Consider the following 10,556-nt stretch of genomic DNA (forward strand, 5'->3'; position numbering starts at 1 on the left):
ACCCTGGCTGGGCTGCAGCTGAGGAAGGTTCTGCTTGAGGGACTCAGCCCTGAGCCCACTGCAGCGCCACACATCAGCTCAAGGCTGCTGCCCTCAGGAGGGTCCTGTGCTGATGCTTACAAGGAGAGTGGATCCCATGCTGCACACACAGCAGCAGCCCGTCCTACTCACAAACGTCCCCTTTATTTCATCCTCAGGGGCAGGGGATGAAGCAGGGAAGGAGGCACTTGGTGCAGGCACAGCCCGCACAGCTGTGAGGTGTTGGTGGCACTGCCAGGGCTGTCACCCGGCCCTGGTGGCACAGGGCTGTGGCAGGACCGGCCCCGTGGGGCAGAGACACACAGTGATGCTCGGGGGTCACACGCAGACGTTGATCTCACTACACATCTGTAGCCGGGCCCCACTCGTAGCCTTCATCCTCATCTGAGTCATCCCTGGCTCGTGTGAATCTCCTCCTCACGGCCTCGTGCTCATAATCCCTGTGGGACGAGATGCTGCACTGACACCACTGAGACTGACCACTGGAGGCGGCCGCTGCCACGCAGGGCCAGGCTGTGCAGAGCTGAGCAGAGCTGTGCAGAGCTGAGCAGCACGCAGGTACCTCAGGTGCTCCTGTGCCCACTGTCCCTGCGGCTGCTGCTCTGTCACCTGTGAAAACAGACAGGTATGAGAGGGGGGCAGCAGGAATTGTGCTCCAGCTGGGACTGGGCTGTGATCCCCTGGGGCAATGGGTGGGCAAGGCACTAACACTGGACCTGCAGACATCAGAGGTGACAGCCCTTCTGCCACGAGGGTTAGGAATTCAGCCCTGTGCCCCCCCCGTGCCCCCCGTCCTGCTTTGGGGGACCCACCTGCTGGCTCACACTGTGACTGGGGTACGTCTGCGCTGGCTCAGAGGAGCGGGAAAGCGCAGGATGGTTGTAGGTGTCCTCTGCCTCACCGTCGGTGTAGGCACCCCCCTCCCCATCCGTGTCGTCGTAGTCGCTGTTGGCTTGACTGTCGCAGGTCAGGTAACCCGAGGCTGCCCTGCTCGGCGGGTTCAGCAGGTCCAGGCTGTCCCCCAGCGCTGCATCCACCTGTGGGAAGGGACAATGGGCACCTCGGTGTCTGGGCACAGAGGGCAGACGCAGCCCTGTGCAGCCCCTGCAGGGCTCAGCCTTTCTGCCCCATACATGCTCCACCGCCGTCCAGATGGGTTGGCTCTGCTGAGTCCTGACGATGCCCTTGATCTCCTCGTACCAGGAGTTGCCGCTGCCGCTGAGGCTGATGGTGGCGGTGAAGAGGTGGCTGCAGTACTTCTTCATCTTGCTGGCCTGGGCGTAGAGGCGCCGGGAGCTCTTCCTGGAGTCAGGTGCCAGCCACTGGCGCATGGCCTTGATGCCCTGCCGGCTCTCGGGCTCACAGAACACCACCACGGGGTAGTACTGCACGTAGTTGAGGCGCTCCACCGCTGATGGCGTGATGTCCAGCAGTGCGTGCTTGTCCTGGGGCAGGGCAGCAGCACTCAGCCCTGCTGCAGACAGGGTCCCCCACCCGGCTCCCATCCCAGCACACAGGAAGGTTTTGCAAGCTCTCACCCTTTCAGCAATCTGCCGCACTGAATCCAGCTTGATGACCTTGGATGACGCCCCATCTCGTGGCACACTCGCTGCAGGACACAGAGACAGGGTCAGAGAGGGGCTGGGGCAGATGTGCCACCTGTGTAGGTCTGGCCATGCTGGGTCCCAGAGCCGTGTGCCTCAATGGGGGCTGTGTGGGACCTGCCTTGCCTCACGGTGTGGGGGGGGAAGGGGTTCCTGAGTCCAAGAGGGTGCTGGGGTGTCATGGAGGGGTCACAAGGAAGGATCAGGACTGAGTAAAAAGCTCCCACGATCATCTACACCAATGTCCAGCTGCTAAGTGTAATTCATCACACTGTGGAGGGCACTTACGTGCAATCTCAAAGAGCTCAGGCTGTTCCGTGCTCAGTTTCTGCATGGCAATGTCTGTGATGGGGCCCAGGATCACCACCGGCCGCTTGAAACTGGCTGGGGGAAGAAGACAGAGCAGCTCAGGGGGGCTGGGCGCAGGGACAGCCCCAGGGCTGAGGACCCTGGGTGGGTCCAGGCAGCCTGATACCCACCTTCCTTCAGAACCACCCTCTCATATGGGGGGTAGTGGCCCTGCTTTGTGAGGGCAGACAGATCCTCGCGGCTCTTCCGCAGCGTCTTCTTGGCTCCCCGCAGACCCCGCAGCTTCCAGAACTCAGCCCGTGCCCCCGAGGGGTTGGCGCCAGGCGTGGCTTTCAGCACAGACTCCAGGCTGGCAAACTGCTCAGCCCTGGGAAGGGAAAGGGCTCAGGATCTGCAGCCTTGGATTTGCTCCTTCCATTCAAGGAGCTGGGCAGGAGTTGGGGTGCCCACTTGGTGACAGGGCTGATTCAGGCTGGGAAGCCCCTCCAGGACCTCCGTCAACCACAGCATCATCAACCCCAGCCCAGGCACCAGGCAGGTATTACATCAGCTCACGCTTCCCACCATCACCCATCAGCCCTTACCCAGCTCTTACTGGGCCCACCACCCACATCCCTGTATCACTAGGGAGCCATCCCCTGGCTCTTTCCCTACCTGCTCTGGTTGGGGATGATGCCCTTCTCCTGCTCCTGCAGGTCCCTGCCCATGCGCACAGCCAGCCAGCTCCCCAGCTTCCCTCGGTACATGGTGTCCAGCACATGGAAGACGTCCCCACGGACAAAGCTGAGCCCTGAAGGCGTGTCCTTCTCGTAGTCAAAATGCGTCCGAATGTAGAAGGAATCGCCCACATTGGATGAGATCATCTTTCTGTAAACTGGAGCCCGGGGTGAGAGTGACCATCAGGGAACAGTGGGTAGAGGAGGAATTAGGGGTAAAGGAAGGTGCTGTGCTGGCCAAGGGGGACCCTGGGGACACCTTATTTATGTGTGGTGCTCCTGGGCACACTGAGGACAGCAGGACTTGGCCCTACAGCACACAGTGGCCAATTCAAGTTGATCCACAGAGCCAAAAACCCCCCTGCTTCTGGATGCCACAAATGGCACTCCAGGATCATCCAGTGCGCTCCCATCAGCTCCCAGGGGAAGGGGAGGACGGTGTGGGGAAGAAGGACCACATTGTGGGGCAGAAAAGAGTTGTGAGGAGCTGAGCAGCCCAATGCTCACTCAGAAGAGACGGAGAGACATGAGCCCAGGAAGTCACCAGCCATCACTCACTGTCCTGCTTGCTCTGGATCCGCAGTGTGACGTCCTCACCCGGTGGGAGCTTCATAAGGAACTGCACTGCCTCCTCACGGGTCAGGTTCTGGAAACTGGTGCCGTTCACCTGTGTGGGAAAGTACTCAGATGTGTCCCACCAGTGGGATGGAAGGCAGGGGCTCCAGCATGGTCTCAGGGCCCCGGGGGGCCCAAGGAGCAGGAGGACTAACTGACCCCTGCTAGCATAATGCTGGGAACAGGACCATCCCCTACCAGCACTGCCTCAAAATGATGCTCAGTGGGAGAAATCGAAACAGTATGAGGAGTATTTGGCATGGGAGGGACAGGGACAAGCCAGGCACTAAATCATTCAGTGCCACTCCCACTTCCAGGTACCTGCAGGATCTGGTCCCCTTCCTCGATGCCCTGGCTGTCGGCTGGGCTCCCCTCCTGCACACCCGACACAAAGATGCCCACGTCGTTCCCACCAGCCAGCCGCAGCCCCACGCTCCTGGCCTTCACAAACTGCACCACTCTGGAGTCAGGACTGTACCTGCCCGGGGGAGGCCTGGTGGTAACACAATGATGGTCACCAATGCTGAGCCCCCAGCCCTGGAGCAGCCCCAGGGCTCAGCCCTTCCCACCACCTCTTGCAGCGACGCACCCATCGTTGGGGGCAGCTCGGGCAGTGGTTCTGCTGCGGGGGCTGTGGTGGCCATCCTGTTCCATGGCTTCCAATGTGTCTGCAAGGAAGGAGAGCTGGTCCAGGAGGTGCCGATGGCTGTGTGCCTCTTCCCCAGACCACTGAGACATGGGGAGAGCTGGTGGGAGTGGGGACACGGAGAAGCCTGGAGCTTGCTCAGAGCCCTCAGCTCCCCCCAGCACAATCTGAGCTCACCCACCATGGCTCAGAGCACCATCCATGTTTGTGTCAGTTGCAGCATTCCTACTTGATCGTCTCCTTTCTCTGGAATAGAGTCAGGGCAGGATTTATGGAAGTGGGGGCTCGATCAGCATGGCAAAGATAGGGACCAAAATGCAGTGCCACCTCCAGTGAGCTGACTCCAGCACATAAGCCCTCCAGGCAGACAGAGAGCATGGGGGAAAAAGAGGGGCTCATGAGGACACAGGGATGGGGACACTGCAGGGCTTACCCTGGTGAATTCACCCTGGCAGCAGCTGGAAGTCGTGGGGAGGTCTTAGGGGATGGTGGGTTGGACAGGTCAGAGTCGATGTCAGAGATATCTGCAGCAACAGAAGGGGAGAGGCATCAGTGCCCATCCAGTCCCATGCTGTGCAGTGGAACCCCAGTACTGCCACTCTGTCCCCTCACCGTCCATCCGGGAGCTGTCACTCTGGTAGTCTTCCATGTTGGGGATATTGATCAGGAACTGCCGGTGGTCCCGGAGGACGTGCAGGGTCAGGATCCCCTCTGTCCGCTCAATGAGCCGCTGGGTGTCAGCCAGGGACATGTCCTCGCTGGCCACCCCGTTGATCTGGAGGGGCAGAGCAGGAAGGCCTCAGGGCGCTCGCTCCTGGGAAAGGCACCCCAGGAAAACCCTGATCACACAGAGATGCTCCCACCACAGCGTTCCCAGGTCCCTTCCCAGCGCATGCAAACAAAGGGCCTCTGTTCTGCAGTTTTACCCTCCCCAGACACCTCAAGCATCATTTCATCTGTCACGCCCCGAACACCTGAGCTGCTTGTTGGCAGTTCCCCCAGCAGGGACACGCACACACAGCACAGGAGCCATGGGGACACCCTCAGCTCGTCCCCTGCAGTGACACCAGCCAGCAACAACCCACCCAAAAGGGGGATACTGGGTCCCACAAGGTGCCGTGCAACCCTTGTTACTCCATACCTTCAGGATGAGGTCTCCCTCCTGCAAGGAGCTGCGTCTCGCCGCCAGCCCACTCTCCACTATGTGCTTGATGAAGAGCTGGCTGCCCAGCTTCAGGCCGTACTCTGCATCAGAGAGACCGTGGCAGCTGGGGCTGGGCAGAAGGATCCCCTCCAAGTTCCCATTTGCCGCCACCCCACAAACACACTCCAGCTCCCATCAGGCCGTCAGCAAGACCCAGAGCTGAGCTGTGACACCCTGCAGCACTGAACCCATTGCCCCAGTGCTGCCTGCTAAAGCCTCACTCCAGGGACACGCAGCCACCGACTGGACAAGACCCAGGGGTGGAAGGTGCAGGCAGCCCCTACCTTCATCCTCCTTCCTCTTCACCAGCACCGATGTGATGGGTTTTGTTGGCACATCCCGGCGCGGCAGCCTCTTGAACCCGGACACCAGCTCCAGCCCGTTGGTGTCCCCTTCGTGGCCAAGGCTGTTGGTGGAGCGGTGCCGGCTGTAACCCCTGTGCTCTGAGCCGCTGTCGGGGCTGTGCCTCCAGTGGCTGCTGTCCTGGCTTCGCCTTCGGCTGCGGGACGACTTATGGTGGCGGCGGTCATCCCGGTGGTGACCTGAGCTCCTCTCACTGGACGAGTCCCCATCGTAGTCCTGGTCCAGGTCATCTCGGGAGCGGTGCTGGCTGGTGCTGCGCAGGGCTGGATCCACACCACGAGGGTCGTAGTCCTCGTCCGAGTCGTAGCGCCGGGTTGCAGCAGGGGATGCAGGGCTGCTCTTGCTCATGGGGAGGTGGATTTTCTTTTGTCTTTTCAGTGTCTGCGGGTGGAAAGAAAGAAGGAAGGGATGTGGATGAGGTGATTTCCCTGCCCAGAAATGAACCATGGGTACCCTGCGGTAGCAGAGCACAGTGGCGAATCAGGAGTGGGGCGCTGCCCAAAGCCACCATGCACCCTGCAACATGCACAGTGACACAGGGACAGGACGGGGACAAGCACGGAGCTGTCCCACTGCAGGGCACACTCACAATGTTGGCGATCTTGCCGCAGGTCTTCAGTGTCTGGATGGCAAAGGAGGATGAGACATTCTCCATGGAAAGGCCGTTCACCATCACGATCTGATCCTTCCTCCTGTGAGGGGAGTTCAGCCATGGCTCTGCCTCAGGTTGCAGCAGCAATTTGCTGCCCTTCCTGTCCCCACTGGCAGCAATGACCCCCACTGTGTCCCCACGTCCCTGTACACTCACTGAAGCTGGCCAAACGCCGGTCCTCTGGACACCACATCTGAGACGATGACAGCCGTGTCCCCAGTCACCTTGTTGGGACGGTCCCGGCCACCCGAAACGGCAAAACCAAAGCCCCGATGAGGGTCCTGGCAGGGAGGGACAGAGAGGGGCTCACAGCCGGTCCCAGCACCACCACCCCACAGCCCCCTCAGCCAAGCTCACCTTGCTCAGCGTCACCGTGTGCTGCTCCCAGATCAGCATCTCCTCCATGGCAGCCACCTGCCAACGCAAGTGAGGGAAGATGAGCACTGAGGCTGAGCGGCACCTCGGCTCCAGCCCAAGGGCTGGGGGTGCAGATCGGCTCTGGCTCTTTTTTACAGCCACCAGCCCCTTCCTCTGCCCTGCTTTGGGCTGCAAGGCAGAGATGAAGCAAGAGCTTTCAGCATCAGCCGAGCTGCCAGCACTGGGGTTTCGAGGGCACTGCGGACAGGGCACCCCACCAGCTGCCACTGCCGTGTCCCCACTGCCCTCCCTGCCCCAGCAGCCAGCAGACCCCCAGGGCTGCCTCTGATGGTGCTCCCGTGCCCTCCCAGGCTGCAGCACTGCCCTGCACACGGTGTGGGATTGGGATCCCCTCTAACAGCTCCCAGAACCACAGAGAGATGCAGAATCTGTGCTCCGGGCGGGGAAAATCCCACAAACAAAGCTGGAGAGACTGCGGAAGCTGCCACGGGGCGGTGGCTCCAGCAGCTGTTTTACAGCCTCTATCTCAAGGGTCATCTGGGCACAGAAATACAAACCAGGAGGGCCGGGCAGCGCCGTGATGGATCAACCACAGCCAAGGAAATGGTGACACCGTCATGCTGCAGCAGGGAAGGGACAGGCGGCAGCTCCGTGCGCTGCCACTGCTGCCCGGCTCCCACCTGCTGCCCACAGCCACCAACCGTACAGGACACGCTGCCTCTGCCCCCCGGCCCTGAGCCCACCTCAGTCACCTCCCTGCGGCCTCCCCAGGATCTCCCGGTCCCACTCGGGCGAGCAGCGCACCTGGAAGCGCACGGCCATGCTGCGGCACGGGGCGGCCGCTGCACCTGCAGCACAGCTCAGCACCTGCAGCACAGCTCGGCACAGCTCGGCACAGCTCGGCACGCACGGAATGCCACGGCTTGGCACAGCCCACCTCCTGCCGCACCCCGCTGAACTCGGGGCGTGCCCATGTGGGGCTGGGCGGGCATGGAGGTGCCAGGGGATCTGTGCTCCCTGTTGGCACAGCACCGCGTGGCACATGGCACAGCACTGCATGGCACAGCACTGCATGGCAGCGCTCCAGCACCGCACAACACAAGGTCGATGGGTCTGCCATAGCAAGTCGGTCAAGGCTCTGAATGGCCACTGCCTCTCCCATAACACATCTCCCAGGGCTCCCATTCACCACTGGTTCTGCTATAATGGATCTACAAAGTCTCCCATCGGCCACTGGTTCAGCCATAGCACATCTCCCAGGGCTCCCACTGGTCAATGACTCTGACACAACCCACCTCTCTGGGCTCCCACTGTCCCATCAGCCGTGGCAGCAGCCCCCAGCTCTGGCCCTGTTTCCCATGCACCTGACCTATGACACCCACACATCCCTTTCCCAGCACTGCTGATGGGGCCAAGGGCTTGTTCTGAGTCCCAGTGCTTGTCACCTCAGAGCCCCAATGAGCCCACTCACACTGACAACTGGGGATGGAAAACAGTAGCACAGAACCAGTGGGTCCAGAGGCATCCAAAATGAATGCTGATTCCCATGGGAAATGCCTGTCCCTGGGGCCACAGTGAGTGAGGACAGTCCCGCAGAGGGCAGAGCTCAGGGCAAACATGCAGCTCCAGACACACCAAAGGAGCCCCAAAATGCGGTGGAGTGGTGTAATCATCCACCTGAGCCTGGGAATGACCCAGGCTGAGATCACAGGGCAGAGTCCAGGAGGCTGGTCCGCAACACCCAGCGTCATCGGCCACCGAAACCAGCCCAGCACCCGCCCACAGGGAGCCACAGCTTCAGTGGACCCCAGACTGTGCCCCCTACCTATCACTAGGACATGGTGAACTGACCTCACATTCGCATCCTGCAGCTCTCTGCCCTTGTGGGACTGAAGGAACAGTGGGACAACAGGCAGCTCCCTCTCTCCGGGAATTGCCCATGGGGACACCAAGCCCCCATTGTGCCCTCAGCCCCCCTGGGGGCCCTGCCCCGAGCTAAAGGCCGAGGCTGGCAGCCAGAGGAGCCGGCTCAGCCGGTTCCTGACAGAAACCAGCCCGCACCCGAAGTGGCCCCACCAGGAGAGGCAGTATCTGGGCTGAGCAGACCATGGCCCAGCCCAGTGCACCAGGAGCCCCACGGGCCCCACTCACATTAGGATGGCCCCCACAGTCTACCCAGTTCTGCCAAGTCACCCATCCCCTGTCAAGCATCAGCCACGCATGAAGGCATCACTGAGGTCCCAGCCTTGACAGCAGCCCCCCAGCACCTGACCCGGCCCCAGCTGCATCCCGGAGCTGATCCTGACCCTGTCCTGGTGCCGGGAGCTGCCCCAGCTGGGTGTACAAAGGTGGGATGGGAGCACGGCCTCCAGGCTGGGGTGTGGAGCCACAATGATGGGGTTCCAGCCCTGCATCCTCAAGCCTACACAGTTTGCAGCCACAGTACAGAGTAACAGAGAGCTCTGCCCCACAACCTGCTCCGGTCTCCCTGCCCGTGTGCATAGTGCCCTGTGGTGTCCCCTCCCACTCTGTCCCCGTGGTTGGGGCAGAACTCCAGGAGGCTCCTCAGACCCCCCCCCCTCCCGGGGCTGGTGGGCACTGGCAGCCCAGAGCCGCGTCCCCGACCCCCAGCACTCACCGCGTTGTGGTTGTGGCTCGTTCCCCGCGGCTGAATCTGACCAGGAAGGAGCTGAGCGCCGGGGCTGGTGGCAGCGGTGACACTGCTGGGTGCTGCCCTGTGTAACCCTTTGTGGGCCACACGCCGCCTGCGGGACGGACACAACAGCAGCTGGGGGTCCCTGTGCAGCTGCAGCTGGTGGCTCAGCCGCATCCGCTCCCATTCTCAGCCCCGGGTACAGACGGGGCACCCGGGGACTCGGGGTGGCGGTGCCTGAGGACGGGGCGCTATTTCCCCCTCCCCAACCTCTGGATCCTGCGCCACCCGCGCTGCCAGGAGCCCCCGACTCCCCCCAGGCCCCGCAGGTCGCGGGGGCAGCGCCGGCTGGTGGTTCATGCCCGGCACCGATGGGGGCACAGGACAGAACCCGGCACCTGCCGCCCAGCGGAGCCGCCACCCGCTTTTCTCCCCATCCCTCCGGCCCGGCCCCACCTCACTACGGCCCCGAGCTCGTTCCTCGTCCCGCCGGGTGCGATCCCGGCCGCAGCGCCCGGCTCCACGCGGCGGCTCCCGGCTCCAGCCGCCCTTCGGTTCCCGCGTGGCCGCGGCGGGACGATGCTCCGTGTCACGGCGCCACGGGGGGCCCAGCTCCTGCGGAACCTCCGGAACCTCCGGATCCTCCGGAGCAGCGGCCACCCCGGGCTCGGGGACATGACGGCGCTGCTCGTGTCCCGGTGCCGCCGCTCGTCCCGCAGGACGGGGCAGCTCCGAGCGGCCCCTCCCGGTTCCCTCCCTCGCAGGGACGCGGCCCCTCGGGGGCACGGCGGCATCATTAGGGCTGGCGTGGGACGCGGCATTCACTGCCCGGGGCAGCCACGGCCGGAACCGGGACACAACCGTGACACAACCGGGCACAGCCGGGGATACAGGCGGATACAGGCGGATACAACCGGACACAACCGGACACCGCCGTCCCCGGTTCCCGCCGTGCTCCGATCGCGGTGTCACGGTCCCGGCGCTGCCCGCAGTGTCCCCGTGTCCCGGTTGCCGCCAGGTGGTGCCGCAGGGCGCGGGGCTCCGGGACACGTTGTGGCCTTGGTGCGGAGGCTCCACACGGAGCGACCCGAGACCCGATGGATCGGGGCCGGTAACGGGACCGTAACGGCGGGGCGGCAGCACAGCCCGCTGCCATGGCAACGCTCACGTCCCGCCCCCCGCTTCCCGGCCCGGCTGTTGCCGCTCTATCCCCGCCGCTCTATGGTGCCGGGCCCCGTTCCGTCCCCGTCCCATCTCGGCCCGGTTCGGGTCCCGATGTGGGTCCCGGTCCCGCGGAATATCGCGACATTCCGGCTCCGTGTCGCGATTAGTCCTGGCGGAAGGAGGCGGCCTCACTTCCGGCCGTGGCCGCGGTCC

The 10,556-nt window shown here is 63.1% G+C and overlaps 1 protein-coding gene across 3 annotated transcripts; it reads right to left on the reverse strand.

The window, feature by feature from the left end:
* Positions 1 to 161: 161 nt before the first annotated feature.
* Positions 162 to 10,547, reverse strand: TJP3 (tight junction protein 3). Of its 3 annotated transcripts, none has more exons than XM_015886407.2 (21): positions 9,636 to 10,547; positions 9,165 to 9,291; positions 6,506 to 6,562; positions 6,305 to 6,429; positions 6,086 to 6,188; positions 5,418 to 5,877; positions 5,071 to 5,174; positions 4,542 to 4,704; positions 4,363 to 4,453; positions 4,111 to 4,175; positions 3,873 to 3,951; positions 3,605 to 3,761; positions 3,227 to 3,335; positions 2,607 to 2,826; positions 2,123 to 2,319; positions 1,932 to 2,027; positions 1,578 to 1,648; positions 1,173 to 1,484; positions 852 to 1,076; positions 602 to 648; positions 162 to 479 (listed from the first exon to the last, which is right to left on the reverse strand). In XM_015886407.2, the coding sequence occupies exons 1-21, from the start codon at positions 9,998 to 10,000 to the stop codon at positions 380 to 382; spliced, it is 3,273 nt and encodes a 1,090-aa protein (XP_015741893.1). In that variant the 5' UTR covers positions 10,001 to 10,547; the 3' UTR covers positions 162 to 379. The 3 variants fall into 3 exon arrangements, with proteins under 3 accessions (XP_015741893.1, XP_032296925.1, XP_015741892.1); XM_032441034.1 differs by having other exon boundaries at positions 864 to 1,076; positions 3,605 to 3,776; XM_015886406.2 differs by having other exon boundaries at positions 3,605 to 3,776.
* Between the last annotated feature and the right edge of the window lie 9 nt (positions 10,548 to 10,556).

This window comes from Coturnix japonica, chromosome 28, assembly GCF_001577835.2.
Source record: "Coturnix japonica isolate 7356 chromosome 28, Coturnix japonica 2.1, whole genome shotgun sequence".
Classification (NCBI taxonomy): Eukaryota; Metazoa; Chordata; class Aves; order Galliformes; family Phasianidae; genus Coturnix; species Coturnix japonica.

Excerpts from the sequence above, each read along its gene's own strand:
- TJP3 (XM_015886406.2), bottom strand. The coding sequence starts at position 10,000 with ATGCCGCGTCCCACGCCAGCCCTAATGATGCCGCCGTGCCCCCGAGGG. Across the intron at positions 2,827-3,226 it reads GATCCAGAGCAAGCAGGACA|TTTACAGAAAGATGATCTCA; the intron begins GTGAGTGATGGC and ends CCCGGGCTCCAG. Across the intron at positions 1,485-1,577 it reads TGCGGCAGATTGCTGAAAGG|GACAAGCACGCACTGCTGGA; the intron begins GTGAGAGCTTGC and ends GCCCTGCCCCAG.